The sequence below is a fragment of the Rhagoletis pomonella genome, unplaced genomic scaffold, assembly GCF_013731165.1.
Source record: "Rhagoletis pomonella isolate Grant_MI unplaced genomic scaffold, Rhpom_1.0 Rhpom_scaffold_00005, whole genome shotgun sequence".
Taxonomy (NCBI): Eukaryota; Metazoa; Arthropoda; class Insecta; order Diptera; family Tephritidae; genus Rhagoletis; species Rhagoletis pomonella.
The window spans coordinates 9,871,912-9,891,970 of NW_023458559.1; the positions used below are offsets into that span (position 1 = coordinate 9,871,912).

At 32.4% G+C, this 20,059-nt stretch overlaps 1 protein-coding gene across 1 annotated transcript in view; it reads right to left on the minus strand.

The window, feature by feature from the left end:
* LOC118739778 (chitin synthase chs-2-like) overlaps nt 1-20,059 on the minus strand; it is a 302,066-nt gene that overhangs the window by 81,275 nt on the left and 200,732 nt on the right. The window contains exon 5 of the mRNA XM_036471285.1: nt 14,152-14,352. Within this exon, the coding sequence (XP_036327178.1) occupies nt 14,152-14,352 (201 nt within the window). The remainder of the gene's footprint in view (nt 1-14,151; nt 14,353-20,059) is intronic.

The following is a 20,059-nucleotide window of genomic DNA, read 5'->3' on the forward strand; positions in this document are numbered from 1 at the left end:
CTTTCGTGAACTAGATATTTATTTCGCCATATCCAACTATGCCACTTGGTCACTATAACCAAATCTTGGTAATTATAACTAAACCCTTTTCTGAGTGTATTATACAGGAGTAATATGTTTTCCGAGTTATTTCCCAACGTTTATTTTTTACGTTGCTTGATAACAGTTATTTCCCAACGTTTATTTTTACGTTGTCTGATAACAGTTATTTCACTCCTCCTCTTTTATTTTCTTCATCTTTATCTACTTCTACACAGTGTTGTCAAGTTTTGAATTTGAAAAAGCACTAAAACCCAAGAAAAATCGCGTTTTTTCTCGAAAAAAGCACCAAACATCTAGTGGAGTATTTAATGGACTTTGTATGCATAAAAAATTGATTGTAGGGATGCCGATTCAAATCACCGGCCGTCTTCACGTGCTGGAAAATCTCGCTTGCGTGACGACGCATGCAGAATTCTTCATAGAAACAACATAGTTTGTTTTGGAGGCAAATACAAATTTAGAGGCAGCCATTTTTCATTTGAAAATAGTATACATCTCTTTATGCAGATTCTCTAATTTTCTCAAACTTTTAAGAGCCTGCAAGGCTTGAACCTTCTTGTTTGGCGACATTTTACAAATGAAGAAGTATGCTGTCAAATGCCCAGTTAACAAAACTCTATCTCGCTTGCGAGAGAAAAAAGCAGAACGCAAGCGAGATTTTCAATCAAAGTTTCTTGCTCGACGGTCGAATTTATTCTGTTTTCTATAAATTCAAATATTTTCGTACAAGTGACGTTAAGACTCTTGTTCTTGCGTGTCCAGCGTTGCTGTTTCGCTTAGATGTAAGCAAAATTGAATAATTTTTCCTGACTGTTTAAATGTTATATTTTTCTTCGTTCTTCGAATGCGGATGTCATGTATTTTTAAGAAATAATTTAGATGGGTAAATAGGTGATTTAGGTAAATAAAATATTGAAAGGTTAATAATTTTTAATAATATGCCTTATCCTGAGTTTTGCCCGAAAAAAATTCACTCCAAAATTTGTATTCCGCCCGTAGTAAATCTGCCTTATCCTGAGTTTCGAATGAAAAAAAATTCACCCGAAAATTTGTCATCCGCCCATAGTAAAACCATGGAAACCAAAAGTGAAAAGTGAACCGGTTCGGGGAAAATGAACCTAATGATAAGGCTGAATATGTACATGATAACCAAAAGTGAAAAGTGAACCGGTTCGGGAAAAATTAAACTCAAGATAAGACTGAATGTTTTTTTAGTACTTGAATTTAAAAATTGGAACATTGTACTTAAGAAAAACTTTTTGAAGGATCGTAAATCAAACCGCGCCTCTATATAACGACTCGCTCGAGGCGACAAACTTGAAAAACTTGGAACTTGGCAAAATTATAAATTCTTTTCGATTGACACTGCACCAGTTGAGAGGACTTTCAGTTATATTTATTTATTTTTATTGCGCTGCAATAATTACTTTTTGAGAATTTCATCGGGGCTGCAAATGTCGTATGTATCCTCCTGACTTTCATCTTCACAGTCTAGCATCATGGCACAATCGTTGTTTAATCAACGTTTTTTTCCAAAGAATTCTTCATTCTCATTCTTTTGGTTGTTTCGGAATTTGGAGAACCTGTCACGTCATCAGCGTTTTTCGATTTTAGTTTTTGTAACTCATTTTTAATGCTTTCTTCAGTGACTGGTTAGATATACGTCTGTGCACTTGCACAATATTCCAGGGACCGAAAATAACCGTTATTTTTTCCGAGTTAAATTTGGCCTAATATTTTTTATTCCGAAAAAAACTTCCTATCCGGATAATAAACAAACCCCTTTTTCAAATTAAATAAATTTGGTATCACATGAAAGAGGACTGAAATAGCTTTTAAACAGAAATAACGAATGAAGGTTACCACCTCTATTTATATTTTTTTATAACTTAATACTAAAGAAATTCATGTAAATATATACCTGATCTAAAGTTTGTTCTATGGTAATTAATTAACATTTTTTATTGAAATATTTTTCAATGTGTGGTTTTCCTCGTTTAGACATTTCAGTTTTCATTGGATACCAAACTTGTTTAATTTGGATATGCGGTTTGCTTATTATCCTGAAAGTACTTTTATTTCGGAATAAAAAATATTTGGCCAAATTTAACTCGTAAAAAAAATAACGGTAATTTTCGGTCCCTTCAATATTCGCATTCGCAAAAGATCCGCATTGATTTTTGCGAATGCGAAAGCGAATGCGAATGTTAAAATTAATGCGGAAGCTCCGCCGTTGCGAATACGAATGCGAATCTTCGCAACAACCCTGGTTTGAATCTACACTGTAGTCTCTTATTATCTTGTAAACTAAAGGAACATAAAGAACTTCTCTTTCCGACCGCTTAACACCTGAAACATAACGAAATTTGATTTCCCGTTTTAGTGTGTCTTGTTTGAGTGTATTATCTACTGACGCATAGTGGGAAAATAGTGTTGTGTTAAAAACGCTGTCTAATACTCTTCAAATCCCACCCCATTTCGATTATTCTCTTTTTTCAAAAGGTTCGTTAGATAATAGTTTTATTGTTAGGAAATGCTGTCGCTTTTTTAATAGTCTTAAAAAATATCACAAACTCAGCCCAAACTGAAGGTGTAAAGGTAGGGTTGCCAGAGTACTGATTTTATCAGTACAGTACTGATTTTTCAACTCTTGTACTGATTTTATTCATTTCTTCAATCAGTACGCAGTACTAATTTGTACTGAATTTTCAATTCAAACAAAATACTTCAAGATTTTCTTAAGGGTTTAACATAACGTTGGAACTTCCTTAAACTCTACTGTAAAAAGTAAGAAGAAAATGATTTAATTATTATTGACATGTTTCAGATAATGTTTCATATGCCCAAGAAATTAATACAACAAAAAGTTCAATCGTTTTATGGGCATATCGCCGGGTCGTTACGTACCAGATGCGATAATATGATGGAGCTTAAATTATTTAAAAAAAGGCTGACTTTTTTGTCGAATGTTGCTAGTTATCTCTAAAATAACTTTCAGTTTAATGACAACAAATTTGAATATTCGAATCGCTTTTGCCTATAACTTACAACTCTTTTTTCACAACTAACTGACATTGTTAAAGAGTTTTGCATAAAAGACATCAGGGATGGGCGTTTTTGATTGAATTTTTATTCAAATAAAAAATAAAATTTTATTCAAGATTTTTCTAATTTCGAATGACGAATAAATTTTTATTCATCATTCAAGCACTTTCGAATGATGAATAAATTTTTATTCATCACTCAAATAATTTCAAATGGCGAATAAATTTTTAGTCAACATTCAAGCACTTGCGAATGCTGAATAAATTTTTATTCATCACTCAAATAACTTCAAATAACGAATAAATTTTTATTCATCATTTAAGCACTTTCGAATTCATGATTCAAGTAATACTGAATAACGCATAATTTTTCATTTATTATATGTATATAAGCATGAACATAAGTATGTATGTACTTATTTAATTATCTATATATGTACATACATATATGATACGTGAAGGGATTTTTTGTCCAAGTTACCAGATCTGCACCGTTCATTCGATTTTAAAAAATGAGGTGTAAAATGAAAGAGCTCGGGATATAGAAGTGCTATAAGGTTCTACTTTTTCGAAAAGAGTTGCCACCTAGTAAAAAGTTTAATTAGAAATATTTAAAAAAATAAATGAATTAGTACAATATGGGTATAAATCTAAATAGTTTTGAAAAGGTTATATTTTTTTTTACATACAAGGGGGTTGCCACCTGTTTAAAAAAAGCAAATTCAATTTCAATTATGGAAATTAGATAGGTGCACTGAAAATAAAATTTCGTAATAGGGCTACGAAAAACTTTCGTAGTCTTGGTTTTTGTACAATGTACGAAACTTTCGTTCATATTACGAACACATTTTTCACAACGAAACAAGATTTTACGAACCATTCGTAAATATAACGAAAGGACTTTCGTAAGGCAATTTTTCGGTACAATTTACGAAATCTTACGTTTATTTTACGAAACATATTCGTAAATTACTGAACAAATCTCTGTACGATAAATTTTGTATATTGTACGAAGGCATTCGTAATATTTTCGTATGGTTTTAAAATTTACGAAATCTACAATTCTGTATTCGCACAATTTACTTAATACTTTCGTACATAGAACAAATTCAGAATTATGTTTTTTAAATTCATACAGCATACGAATATTTTCGTACAATATACTAAATTACCGGCAGTTTAATATTTCATCATATTTTTATGTATCGCGTGCCATTGCGAAATTACTAGTTGGCTGCTGTGAGACGTCTAATATAATTTTTAAAGTTAAAAAAAAATTTAATACAAAATTAAATATAAAATCTGTGGATATATTATTTTAAGCATACAATGTTTTTAACATCGCCTACGCTGAGCCTTGCGCTGCAATGTGGAACTTGATAAATAGGCATCATTACCTATCAACGGCAAGCCCAAGCCAGGAAGCCAGTAGTGCGTCTACTTAATGAAATTTTAAGTAAGTACATGTATGATTTTTACCGAAACTTGTCTTTCAGACGCCTTATAATTTTCCTTTAATTTATAGTCGTCAAGGAAACAAAAATCGAAGAAGCTGCGAATCTGCCAAGCACCTCCACATAAAAATATTATAATGTTTAAGAAAGTGAAACTAGTATATTTCTTATCTTATTATATTTAATAAGGGTTTTGTTGAGTTTCATATGTTAACACTTTGCATCAATATACGGAATGAAGGCTAAGCAATAAAAAAATATGTAGTATAGAAACTATTCGTATGCATATAAATAAAAGACTTAAGTTTTATTATAGGTAAAATAACCTTTTTTATTAATTCTAAACTACAGTGTAGTCCGAAAATTCTTCTTCTTTCGTAGAACATATGATTGCTTTTATTATTAACACTATAAAAAGCATGACTAAAATTATAGCACAACACTTTCATTATATTTTAATCATTAATGTTAAGCGTTTTTGCAAAACATTTTGTTAAACAAAAACACTTAAAATTAACGATAAAAACAAAATAAAAGTGTTGTGTTATAATTGGTAATATGTTTTTTAACAGTGTGGAGAATGAAAGCAATCGCACATTTTACGAAACAAGCGCAGATTTTGCCAAAATAATTTCGTTAAATATACGAATTATTTCTGTGCATTTTACAAAAATGTCGTAAAAAACTAAGAAATAGTACGAAATTCTTTAGTAAATAGAACTAAATTCGTTCGTAAATAGTGCGAATACATTCGTAAAATGTACTAAAGATCTGGTGTCTCATATTTTCGTAGTATGTACGAAAACGGTTTTGTACAATCAACGAAAACTTTCGTGGCTCAAAATGACGAAAAATCTCGTAAGATGTACGCAAGTTTTCGTTATGTTTACGCAGATTTTATTTTCAGTGTGAAATATTTATCACAGTATGGGCGTCGGGCGGGAGAGGTTTAAGGAGGTTTTAGTTTGGAAATATTTTAAGAAGGGTTGTCACCTAATTTAAAAATTGAAAGTAATTAAATTATGCAGAAGTTACTTAAGTATGTGAAATATTAAAACATGGGTGTCAAGCAAAAGTGAGTTGAGAGCTTTGAGCATCCAGACTATTTATGTGGTTTTTAAAAAGGGTTGCCACCTGTTTTAAATGTAGAATTCAAATTAAATTAAATTAATAAAAGATGGATATCAGTCGAAATAATTTTCAAAAAGGTTTATTTGTAATCTACATGCAGGAGGGCTGCCACCTGTTCAAAATATCAGGTTTAAGGTAAATTAAAGCACATTGGGTAATGAAATTATATATGGGTGTCAGACGATAGAGGTCTAAGAACGTTTCAGTTTAAAAATATTTTCAAGAGTATTGCCACGTAAGTGAAGTGGAATTTAATTCAACTATACACAAGGTGTATGAAATAACAATATATGCGTGCTAAACTAAAGAGCGTTAAGAAATCTTTAGAATATTTTTGAGTCGTTTGAAGAGGATTGCCACCTGTTTGAAAATATTGAAAATATTCAAAGTCTGAAAATATTTTAAAAATTCTATAAAAATGTATTATGTTTGAAATGCAATTAGTGATGGGCGCTATTGATTTTTCAGTATCAGTGAAAATAGTGATTGGGATTTTTAAATCACAGTGACTTTTATGGCTATTGTGATCGCTAATTCTTTTAGTAACAGACAAATGTGTAATAAATGATGACAAATCAGTGTTGCTACATGTAGGGTTTAATTCCCTACCCTTAGGGATTTCAGTCGAAAAATGAGTGTAGGGAAAAATGGGAAAAGGTTCATCTATTCGTTAAAAAATTGCCAGATTTCACTTCGTTTTTTGTTAATATTTGCAGCCATCTTTACTCGTTGAGACAAGTTTTGAAATAAAAAACTGAAACGCAAATAACGCAACCAAGAAAGTTAAACTGCGCACCTGAAAATGTCCGTTTAAAACATAGCTGGGCGGCGCCTGCCCGGCGGGCATATTCGCGTATACATACACGCTCTGCTTTAGGGTGCGAACAGAGTGGCCGCTTGTTGCCGAGCCGAGCCGACTGACGCTTATTGCGAGAACTTGTTCATGCGAGAAACAAGTTTGAGTGTGCATAGTGGATGCGAGAATCAGCGCTGATATTTTATCTATTATTTGTGTTTTATGTATGTTTGTATGCATTTGGGTTTGTTGTTCATTCGTGTTTGTGAAATTGAAGTGAAAAGATATGGATTCGTCAGATGATGAGTATTTAGCTTCGGCTACTGTTTTAAAGTATTTTATCAATAAAAATTCATTTGGAAAACATCCAATAAATGATAAACGAAATGCAATAGACAAAAAGAGAAAAAAAATTTTTTGCATGTTGCTGTGCGTTCGAAACTAGCTTTTCGCAGAATAAACAATGTTTTCGGCGCTGAAATACGCTTTGGAACTGTTTTCTCGCATTCAATCAGCTTTGCGCTCTGACCAGCTCGGCGCCCACTATGACCTGTTCGCGCTTATTTGTACTAATTTGTATAGTACCAGTTTTCTCGCATTGGTTCTCGCAATAAGCGTCAGTCGGCTCGGCTCGGCAACAAGCGGCCACTCTGTTCGCGCCCTTAGAAGGCAGCGAAAGCTTCATTCAACCGCTCGACTTGTTCGCACGCACACTGAGACATCATGCCGTAAACAGAATTGCAGCGGATAGCGGGTAACAGGCCGACGGGTGGCGAACAGCTGATCCATTCCAGTCGGGAAAATACGGACGGGTAAACACAATTGCGACGGGAACGGTAAACACTATTGCGACGGAACGGTTTTTAGTTGACATTTTGTGGTTTACAATAAAATTAATTTTGTAGTAAAATCTTTTCGTTTTCGTTTGCTTTAATTGTGAGTGCGTGCAAAAATGTCCAATATTGAAAGATTGTTGCGGATAATAAAAAATATGTGCATAATGAGCACAATGTACGAGATGTACATGGAGGCGAGCAAGCGGTTGAAGAGGAGGTGGTGGGTGCGTCCTGCGAACCTCACCAGGAATGAGTTTGGGTTCCATGGAACATGTTTTCAACAACTTAAGCTGGAGGACGAGGAGCACTTTTTCAAAGCCACTAGGATGAGTGTTCCCAAGTTTCAAACTCTTTTGACATTGATAAAAGAAAGACTACAGCGTTTTTCAAGAAGAGCGCCAATAAATGAAGAAACTCGCTTGGCACTGACACTGATGTAAGTAATCTTAGTCACGAATGCAACGAAATGGTTCAATAAAAATGTGTCCATTTTAGCTACTTATCGCAAGGATGCAGCCCACAATATCTCGCCTGGTCGCACAAAATGGGGGTATCGACAGTAAGGGAGATAGTTTACGATACTTGCAATGCCTTATGGACAGAACTGCATGACGTCTACGTCGCTCAGCCCAATGAGCATGAATGGAAACAAATATCAGACAGGTTTGTAGTGACCATCTAGGTTTCCATGTTGAAGTTGAATCTTTTGTTTTGTATTCGTAAAGGTTTTACTTTAAAACGGGAATGCCGAATTGGGTTGGAGCGGTCGATGGCAAACATATAAAAATAGTTTTCCCGGCACGCAGCGGATCGTTGTTTTACAATTATAAAAAAACGTATAATATCGTGCTAATGGCAGCCTGCGATTCCAACTACACGTTACTTTTGTGGACGTGGGTGCGATGGGAAGCGAGAGTGATGGTGGAATTTTTTCACGTAGTTCATTTGGCAAAATGATTTTAAGAGGACACTTAAATATTCCGCCAGATAATGCAATTCCTGGTAATTATAATTTTCCGTAAACATATACATATGTACATATATTTTTATATTTTTGTTAATTACATTTTTCAATATTTTAGGAACAGAGAAACATTCCAATATTATTTTGTGGGAGATAATGCATTCCCACTGAAACACAACTCGATGCGTCCATATCCTGGCCGGAACTTATCAGCTATAAAGGACAACTTCAACCAAAAATTATCTCGTGCTCGTGTGCATATTGAAAATTCATTTGGAATTTTGGCTAGCAGGTGGAGAATTCTACACACGAATATTTACGCAGCACCAAACAATGTGGATAAAATTGTGTTAGCGACAATTGTGCTGCATAACTATCTAATGCTCGATAAGAAGAGTGGATATTTCAATGAAGAACTCGTGGACCACCTCGAAAATGGTATTGAGGTGCCAGGGACTTGGAGGGAATCCCATGCTGGGCTGCCTTCTTGCAGAATCGCCCAAGCGAATCGGTCGTGTGCAGATGCATTTAGGAGTAGAGACACACTGGCCGATATACTATTTAGTAATTGAGGTAAGATTAACTATTCCCCTTTATTAAAGTTGCGATAATACTCAATCCATTTCATTTATACAGGACGCCGCATCCGATTTGTTGCTAAGCGTGTCTTCAGTGTTGTAACTTTTACCACTGTACTTATTAAAATTCAATTTCATTTGTTTCTATTTGATTTAAAATTTAATTTAATTTCAAATTCTATTTATAACATACTCATACACTTCTTGACAAATAAATATGTAAGTACAGCCCGGGACAAAACGATAGCACCTCAACATTTCGATCAGTTTTCTCTATTTGTGGTTTGTTTAATGTTCATTACTAGACTGCGGATGTTTATGCAGAAAACGGAGCCTAAAAATATTTACCCCATAACTATAAACAAAATGTATGCACATATATATATTTTGCTTATAGTTAAGTGGTTAGGCTTCGATTTCTGGATAAACACCCGCACTAGGCATTAATTTTCTATAAAAAGTACAACTGTTTATTTAACAAATACCATATAAATCGAAATTTTAAACTTTGCAAAAAAATTATAAAAATTCCACAAACTATTAGAATTTCTAGAAAAATTTTTGGTATGCAATTCCATAACTTATTAAATTTTAGTATAATAAAATGAAAGTTTTAAGTGTTTAAAAAATCGAGTAGATTTTTAGATAATTTTTATTTTGACCATATCACATGGAATACAGTAAAAAAAAAAATTATCTCAAAATCAACGTGATTTTTGAAAAACTTAAAACTTTCATTATATTATACTAAAATTTAATAAGCTATGAAATTGCATACCAAAAATTTTTCTAGAAATTCTAATAGTTTGTGGAATTTTTATAATTGTTTTGCAAAGTTTAAAATTTCGATTTATATGGTATTTGTTAAATAAACAGCTGTACCTTTTATAGAAAATTAATGAGCATTAAACAAACAAAAAATAGCGAAAACTGATCAAAATGTTGCTGCGCTATCGCGTTGTCACGGCCAGTACATCAAATTTTACTAATTTTTATAAATAAGGCAATAACTATGTATATTTGATATGTTATAAATAATAATATAATAAATGAAACATTATGCGTTATTCAGTATTACTTGAATCATGAATAAAAATGTATTCGTAATTTGAAATTATTTGAGTGATGAATCAAAATTTATTCATCATTCGCAAGTGCTTGAATGATGAATAAAAATTTGTTCGTTATTTGAAGTTATTTGAGTGACGAATAAAAATTTATTAGTTATTTAAAGTTATTTGAGTGATGAATAAAAATTTATTCATCATTCGCAAGTGCTTGAATGATGAATAAAAATTTATTCGTTATTTGAAGTTATTTGAGTCATGAATGAAAATTTATTCATCATTCGCAGGTGCTTGAATGATGAATAAAAATTTATTCGTTATTTGAAGTTCTTTGAGTGATGAATAAAAATTTATTTATCATTCGAAGTGCTTGCTTTTTTGTTCAATTATTCATTTTCCTGATAACGCCCATCCCTGAACGACTTATGGTTAGATACTATTTTTAGCGAATTCTTATAGCCCAGTTATGCACTGCTATACCATTTTTACGTAAAAATCAAAACCCAACAGAATTCTACATGTTAAGTGCTATGTGTTAAAAACAATGAAATTTTGCTTTTTTCAATACTACACTCAAACGAAGCAACTGTGAGGATCTTAAGTATAAAGTTTGCTTGCTGGCGCAAAGAGAGAAACCGGCTTCTAATTAAAATTATTTAAAGTGAACTTCATATTAAAATTAATTTTAAAATGAAATGTATAGAATTCTTCTACTATTTAAACACTGAAGATGGAAATGATTTTATTCTATACAAAAATGTCATAAATATAAAATATATGTTTGCTTCTGTGTAAAATGATGTGTACACTAGGGTGGTCCAAAACCAGTAAAGTCAGAATTGTAATGCTCTCACCCCCTAGGATTGTACTCTATCGGAAAAAAGTTTACCCTATTTTTTTATTTTGAAATAGGTCGCTCAAAGTGCTCAAAGTTTTCCATGTATTTTTGTATGGGAAAAAAACTTCTTTTCGTAGAAATGGTATAGAATTCTTGAAAATCTATATTTTTCGATCGGAAAGCTCTGGTTCTCTTCAGGAGACTTTCAATAACAATGCCCCATTGTTTATTTAATCATTTTTTAATACAAACGATTTTTTATTGGTCCTCTCATTGCATTTTTCGGGGTTTTTGGCGGTCCTATAAATTATAGTTGCGATGAAAAATTGGTTAAATAGACAATTGGGTATTATTATTAGGAATCTCCTGCAGAGAAACAGAGTTTTTCTATCAAAAAATATTGGTTTTTAAGAATTATATACCATTTCTTAGAAAAGTTGTTTTTTCCCCATATAAAAAAATTTATGAAAAACTTTGAGCGCTTTGAGCGACCTCTAAATATTTTTGGATCTCAAAATAAAAAACTGGGGTATACTTTTTTCGGTATAGAACAATCCTAGGGGGTGAGAGCATACAAATTCCGACTTTATGTTTTCACATGCATTTTTGGACCACCCAGTGTACACTCTTGTTAAAATGAATAACACTTTTTTTATGAACTATATTTTATTTATATACCAATATATTGTTAAAAACAAGTACTCTGACGTTTTATAGTATTATCTGTTACTTTTATTTATAATTTTGCTTTGAACAAAAATGTACTGAAAAGTACTGATTTTTTTAATATGAAAAAGTCTAACGTACTGATTTCGCGCATAAAAAATCTGGCAACCATATCTAAAGGTCGATTCCTGGTCCCAGCAAAGGCGAATTACCGAATGTAATTCTGGCATGATTGAAAGTGCTGCCACATATTTTATTGGTAAACATATGCTCTCTCTCAGTGCTCCTACGTCTCCCTTTTCGTCAATATTCTTATCTTACAACGTTTATCAGACAACGTAAAAATAAACGTTGTGCAATAACTGTTATAAAGCAACGTAAAAAATAAACCTTGGGCAATAACTGTTAGCAAACAACGTAAAAAGTAAACCTTGGGATATCTATATGTATAATACGCGAAGGGATTTTTTGTCCAGGTCATCAGATCTGAACCGTTCGTTCAATTTTCAAAAATGGGGTGTCAAATTGAAGGGGTCTGGCCATAGTTTGCCGTAATGTTTTACTTTTTCGAAAAGAGTTGCCACCTGTTAAAAAATTAAACTCAAATTATTTAATAATCAATGCCACCAGATCCGCCCCGTTCGTTCGATTTTTTAAAATTAGGTGTCAAATTAATGATTTCGGACTGTAGATGTGCAATAAGATTTTACTTTTTCGAAAAGAGTTGCCACTTTGAACAAATTGCAATTCAAATTATTAAAAAAGTTAAACCATTTATTGAAAATCGGAATGAATGGAAATGGTTTTATTTATTTATTTCAGTCTAAAAAAGTACAAACTTTTGAAAAGCTTTGTTGCCTAACTTAACTGTATGAAGGCTGCCACCTGTTAAAAAATCAAATTCAATCTGAATTAACGTAGTTAAGTAATAGAAATTTGTGTCACCATATGGGCGTCAGAAGAAAAGAGTTTAAGAGGGTAGTAGTTTTAAATATTTTGAAGAGGATTGCCACCTGTTTGAAAAGTCGAAATTAGTCAATTTATATAGAAGGAAATATAAAAATATCTTAAACAAAATATTGTTAAGAAATCTTCAGTTTGAATGCTAAAAATATTTTTGAGGTGTTTAAAATGCGTTGCCCCCATTTAAAAAGTTAAATTCAAATTATTTAATAAGTCAAATGGAGTATTAAAGTATTGGTATCAATTGAAATGGTTTTGAAAAGGCTGTATTTCTAAATTATATTTAGGGGGTTGCCATATGTTTAAAAAATAAAATTCAACTTAATTCATCAGTTAATTAAAGTATGTATCACAATGTCAGACGAAGGATATTAAAGAAGATTTTAGCTTGAAGAGGGTTGCCAATTGTTTGAGAAGTGGAATTTTATTTACCATATACGCAAATTATTTGAAATACGAAAATACAGGTGTCAGTGGAAAGAATGTTAAAAATTCTTTAGTTTTAACATTGAGAATGTTTGAAGAGGGTTTCGCGTGTTTAAAAAGCGGCATTCAAATTATTTAGTAAGTTGAATAAATTATTAAAAAATTTGGTATTAATGGAAATGGGGTTGAAAAGAAGGTATTTCTGAACTATATTTAGGGGATTGCCACATGTTTAGAAAATCAAATTAAATATATTAAATTATGAGTGTTAATCGTAAGCGATTTATGAAAGCTTTAGTTTGAAAATATGTTTGATTTATGTATATTATACGAGACGGCATTTTTTGTGAAGGTCTTTATATTTCCACCATTCTTTCGAATTACCAAAATCAGAGGTCAAATGAAAGACCTTGGCCTATACATGTACGATAAGGTTTATTTTTTGAAGTTAGAACTTTTTTTTTTATCGGTGCAGGGTGATTTTAAATTTGATGAAATTAACACCCGACGCTCAGAAACGCTTCACGGATTCAGATGAAATCGGTAATAACTCTGAATAACATTTAGAAAAGTTTTTAGGTTTTAACGCCATCCGGGTTTACTAGTAACTCTTATTGGCGAAATAAAAAAAATGTTTCATTTAATAATTGGTTTGAAAGAGCCTTTTCGTTAAATTTCGTAATTCGGGCAATGTTTTCAATTTGTAAATTAGAGATAACAGTTATTTTTGGTCGCTGATCATGACACTATTGAAGTAAATGAGCGATATTTATTTGATTTATAAATGGAATTAGTAAAGAAAGTGTTAAAGATAGGTAATTTTTGTGAAAATATTTGGGAATTTCAGTGCGTTTTAAGTTTCTGAGGCGTTGTTTATTTCTACCTGAGAATTGTTAAAATCAGCAAAACAAAGTAGCGGTACGCCGAATGCGCAACCTTTATTCTCTACATCGTGCATTTCGCTCGTTTGACGGAAGAAGTAATAAGTGATAACAAATAATAAAAATTTTTGAAATAAGTTTGCAGACACGGCCGTCAGCGGCCTTCTTTCTTGTTGTGCAAAAAATTTATAACGATACTGTCAACTGTGTCTGATAAGCCCTAACTAAAAACTTAAAGCCATTTCCTACAATTTTCAATTTTTTAGTTACAACCTTCATAAAGCCAATAGGCGATATGTCTTTAATTGAAACAAATATTCCAAAACGACGTTATAATTATTATTTTTCAATTAAATATAATAAAGTTTTGATAAAACATCACTTTCCAAGAATAATTGATTTTCAATATCGGTAATGCTGCTTTGACCACAGATTTTGTATTGCAAGTAATTTTAAAATACAAACCCAAACAAGGACTTGACGTAACATAGTTTTCCCACCAACGCATTGAAACAAAAATCAACGGTAGAGCAAGTGTCTTTACAGCCAGATTGGATGAAAATGTGGGCCATACCAAAAAAGCACTCATTTGAGCAACAATCATCAAAACGCTCATCAAAAAATAGAAAACGGAGCTCCAACTGAAATGTCTGACCAGCCCAATATCTGCAATTCAGAAAAAAGTTTAAAAACGTAAAATAATAATTATATTGGAATGTATTTATCAGGGACGCGAATTGGGGAAAATAATTTGGTCGGGTCGGTTCAGCGCACCCTGGGGCCCAGCGTGCTCAAAACTCAATTTTTAAAAAACGCAGGATTATTCCCCATTAAATTCTGCATTTGGGTGTAAGTTTTCAGCTTCCTATCGTTTTCCAGCTGGGAGATATGCGTGTACAAACTTGACAAATTAGAACAATATTTTTTTTCAAAACTGAGAAATTCAAATGTGCAATTCAAATTGTTACTGTAAGAAAGCGGTATTATATTTCGCTTTTTTTGTTTTTTTTTTCATTATTTATTTTTTGGTGTATTTTTTTTGGAACTATGTGTTTTAAAAAAATTATGTATACAAAAAAAAAACTAAACTAACCTCTATTTTTTGCAAGTGTAATTTTCAAAAAAAATTTTTATAAAAGCGCATAGCGCTTTTAAATTTGCCAGTACTGCAATAGAGCATGGACTTTAAAATCTTTAGTGAGAAGCGGATTTAGTTCGAACAAGGACTTTAAAAACTTTAGAGAGATCTATAGTAGGAAAACGACTCGCGCTGAAAATTTAGAAGACGTTTTTAATATATTGTTAGTTTCATCAGATCCTCTGATTAGTTGCTCGCGCTTGATGCCAGTGGTCACAAACCGGAGATCTTTCTAATATTAGTTTAACGGGGCTTGAATGGGATTTATATTCCGACTGTGAGGAATAAGTGTCACAGTTTTCATTATATAGTGCTTATCATAACTATAAGACACCCACATATTGACAAGTTTTTTTTTATTATTATTTAACTTTAATTATTTTTTTAATAAAAATACAATTTATTCCGTGGGACTCGAACCTACAACCTCACGGCTCTTAAATCCGCATTAATGCCGTCTATCAAGGCACTATTTTGATCAGATTGGTTGCGCCGTTATCATGTTTATTTATTTATTTTTAGGAATTTTCAATTAAAATACAGTTCATTCTCTAACAAAACCCATTTTTTGAGTACACAGTTTTATAGCCCATTGAATTTTGGTCTAGCAATGCGCAAATTTCAAGTGGCTAAAAATTACCGTTGATATTTAAGATTTTTTTTGTCCCATTTGCTTCCATATAACGAATAAAAACAATTGATTTTTATATGGAAGAAACCCGCATTACCTTTGGCGAAAAAAATTTAAAAAAATCAACAGTAATTTTTAACCACTTAAAACTTGCACATTAGGGTGGCCCTTAACCATACCGCACAATTTTAATTTTAATTTTTCTTAGATCGCACCCCCCAGATTGGCGAATATACTTGAAAAATTGTGTTACCCAAAATTTTAAGTCAATCGGATAAAGTTAAAGCGTGCCGACCGCCCCCCAAAATTTGAATATAAGTTGTTTTTTGCTTAAAGTCATATTTTTTAAAGGTATATATATAGAAATTAAATAATGTGAGCAATGATTATACTCTTGCAGCCTGTTTGATTGGAGCGGCGTGGCAGACACCGTTTTGAACAGCTAAAATTTGTCCTTTGCCAAAACTTGACCAGTTAAAAAAAAACGTATACATACAGGGTGTCCCAGAAGTAACCCACCAAACTTTAGGGGAAGGTAGATACAATGATAGAATACAATTCTACAGACTTCAGTGTACCCTTAAACCGAATAAGTCGGAGTGGTCCCACCGAAGCTCCCTCTCTCCGCAGTGACTCAAGGCTCCACATGGATTGGTTACCGCATCTCGCACATCCCAGAGTGCGTGAACGAGGACGCAAGAGTCGTGATTGAGTATAGCCGTGCAATTGTAACAATATAGAAGAGAATCGATCGCGGACGTGTTTTTTATCGATCTATTAATGGTGTTTAAAAATATAACAATATTGCAAAGTGTAATGTTAATTGCTGCATTATTGGATTAATAGTGCATAACGATTTAAACCAATAAGCAGACAGTGGATTCGTCGAAATAAAAATAAAATACAAATAAGCGAAATACACAAACAATAAAGCACATTTAAGTTGATGTTATTGATAAACAAAAAAAATCAGGTAAAAGTGTTACCATTTTTGAAATATTTAAATTTTTTTAAATTAAAAAAACATCGTGCCTTTTCATGTATTTTCTTTAACTGCATCTACAAACCAGGCTATACTTAGTAAATTTTTTATGTAAAATACTTCCAGATAGTTGCTTCTCCATACTCAAATGCACTGTAGTTAAAATATATTAAGGAACCATCATAAAATTACGACTATTTTGGGATTTTTAACTTTTTGATATTTTCTTCCCCAATTTTGACTATCTCTGGTGAAAAAAAAATGTACTGAGCTATAACTTTACATTACATAAAAAAATTGCTCATTTAATAAAGATTTCAGAAAGGTGCCACTCTTACTGTTTCGAATAGAAAAAAAAGTTATAGCCGCTTTTGTGTGCAAAGGACTGAGACACGCTAGAATGTATTTAATAGATTTAAATTTAAGTAGCTCTTGTTACCGACCAATGACATGCAAAGGTACATTATTACCTGCTCCTGACATTATTTTATGTTACTTACCGGAATTCGGACTAGAGTCTATAACAAGGGCTATATCTATCAATATTTTTTGTGAAGGATGGGTTCACGTGAAATAAAATATACATGAATTGTTTGAAGAAAAACTTATTCATTTATTAATAAAATATGCTCAAATTGGCGACCTTCTACTCTAATACAAGCTCGGCACCTTTTAAGAAAAGACGCTTTTAGAGATCTTAAACTCCATTGGGCTATCTCAGCAGCAGCTCCATTTATTTGTTCCCGCAAATGCTGTTCGTTTTGAATTGTTTTTAAATAAATTTTGTCCTTAAGACAGCCGCAGTAAAAATATCTAATGGATTCAGGTCGAGCGTGCCACGTTATTGGCCCGTATCGTCCAATCCATCGGCGAGGATAAGTTTCGTCTAAATGAGCTCTTACTTCACGCCCGTAGTGAGCAGGGCACCCGTCATTTTGCAGCCATAGTTTTCGCCGCAGGTTTAAGGGTACATCTTCTAAACCAGTTGGAAGCCGTTCCTGAAGGAACTCTAAATAAATGTGAGAGTTGAGCGTTGGCGGCAGTTCCACAGGTCCCAATATCTGACAATTAAAAATACCGTACCATACATTTATTTTGTACCGGTACTGCGAACGATCTTCTCTCATTTCGTGAGGATTGTCTATCTGCCAACTGTGAAGGTTATGTAAATTAAAATAACCATCACATTTGCATGATGATTCATTGCTCCAAATTATTTTATTAAAAAAGTTGGGGTCTGATTCATGCATTCGCAGCATTTCACGGCAAAAGCTAACCCTCGACGGGTAATCTTTTTCTTGTAGAGCCTGAACACGTTGAAACAAGTAGGGATGAAATCGGTGGTCTTTTAAAGCTTTGTGAACTGTAGTTTTTGGTATTCCCGTCCGTCTTTCCATCATTCTCACTGAAGTCGATGGTCCTAGTTCCACTTCCTCTAACACAACTTCAACATCTACCGTTGCAGGATGTCCTGTTTCGCCGCCACGCCTTCCAGGTATGCGACCTAAAAAAGTGAAAAATGATAGTTAACAAACAAGCAAACAAGAAAGGTGTAAAAATCACTTACCTTCATATATTTCTCTATGGGTCCGGGCGAATACTTCACGACCCGGATGCCGACGATTGGGGTATCGCTCTGCATAGAGTCTTTGAGCAGCTCTGGCATTACAGCAAGCTTCACCGTAAATTAGGTGAATATCCGCATATTCATGCGACGTATACTGTGTGTTCTCTGTCATAGTATTAATAACACAATGTTCGAAGGGTCCAATTTCACAAAGTCCACTTTCGCTAATTCCGGTAAGTAACATAAAATAATGTCAGGAGCAGGTAATAATGTACATTTGTACTATTTAGCATGTCATTGGTTGGTAATAAGAGCAACTTAAATTTAAATCTATTAAATACATTCTAGCGTCCTTTACCCACAAAAGCACCTATAACTTTTTTTTTCTATTCGAAACAGTAAGAGTGACACCTTTCTGAAATCTTTATTAAATTAGAAATTTTTTATGTTATGTAAAGTTATAGCTCAGTACATTTTTTTCACCAGAGATAGTCAAAGTTGGGGAAGAAAATATCAAAAATTAAAAATCCCAAAATAGTCCTAATTTTATGATGGTTCCTTAATATATTTTAACTACATTGTATTTGAATATGGAAAAGCAACTATCCGGAAGTATTTTACATAAAAAATTTATTAAGTATAGCCTGTTTTGTAGATGCAGTTAAAGAAAATACATGAAAAGGCACAATTTTTTTTTAAATCAAAAATGTGTAAATATTTAAAAAACGGTAACACTTTTACCTGAAAATTTTTTGTTTACAAGAGAGTATGCAGACTAGGAATGTAAATGTCTTTTTTAAGTCCCGAAAATCCCGAGATTATTTGCCTAGAATCCCGGGATTTGTAATTTACACTGGTGGAAATAACTGAAACGCTTTATGTTGACCAGTTTTTAATATTTAATATTTTTTTATAAATGTGTAAAATTGCGTTCTTAATTTTTCTCTCTGACGTCAGGATTTTTAAAAAGAACTTTGAAATTTGAAAGATATGAGTAATTCAAAAAATTATTTAAAAATTTCAGTGCAATATACTTACATTTGACATTTTTTTCAAAATTTTCGTTTTGATGCAGAAATACTTCTAGATGCTCCAGCGATATTTCTGCATCAAAAAGAAAGTTTTGAAAAAAATGTCGCTTGCGTTATTTTGGCGGTTAGGGCTCGATAAAGTCTTTTTGAAAAAATCATGACGTCAGAGAAATGACCATTTATACATATGCAGTTAATTATGTCTAATATGAAGTAGACTTTTATAAAAAAAAAATTTAAAAATTAAAATATTAAAATTTGGATAAACAAAAGGAATATAGACAAAACTGGTCGAATTACGGCGCTTCTTTTATTTCTTCCGCTAGAATTATGAACTTTTTTCAACCAAAAAATAAATTTTTTGTCTAATTTTTTTTGCATCGAGCTTTTTTCGACATACCTTGAATTACTTTATCAGATATGTACACACTAAAGTATTATTAAATGCATATAAATTTAATTACTGTCTGTCGTTTTGTTAATTATAAAATAATTTTCACTTTAAATAAAAAAGTTCGTTCCAAACCCATTTAGTTATTATTTATTATATGGTAGGAGAGCTTCTCAAACCATATTGATGCAATTTTTTCATGTTAAGTCATTGAAAGGGATTGAACCAACGACATCCCGAAAATCCACGCGAAAATCGAAAAAATTAACATCCCTAATGCAGACAATAATTTTGGCGTCTTGTGAAAGAAAGAAGAGAAATACCTAACAAAAGAACTATAATAATACAAGAGACGCTGATGTGTATGTATATTTGTTTCTTCTTTATTATTCTTTAGTTTTTAGCTTAAATAGCTCGCGCGAAATGCGTGTTATAATACAACGTTCACGTCCGACATTTAGCTCAAAATGATGTTTCATAACTATTGTCAGGACGCCTACGCCATGGAGACAATTATCAGCGTTTTTGACAACTAATACGTATTTCTTTATTGTCTTGACCGCATTGTCTATTGTAAACGCGCCGTAAAAGCTAAATTTAAGAAAAAGAGAGACACTCTAAAAATTCGAAAAC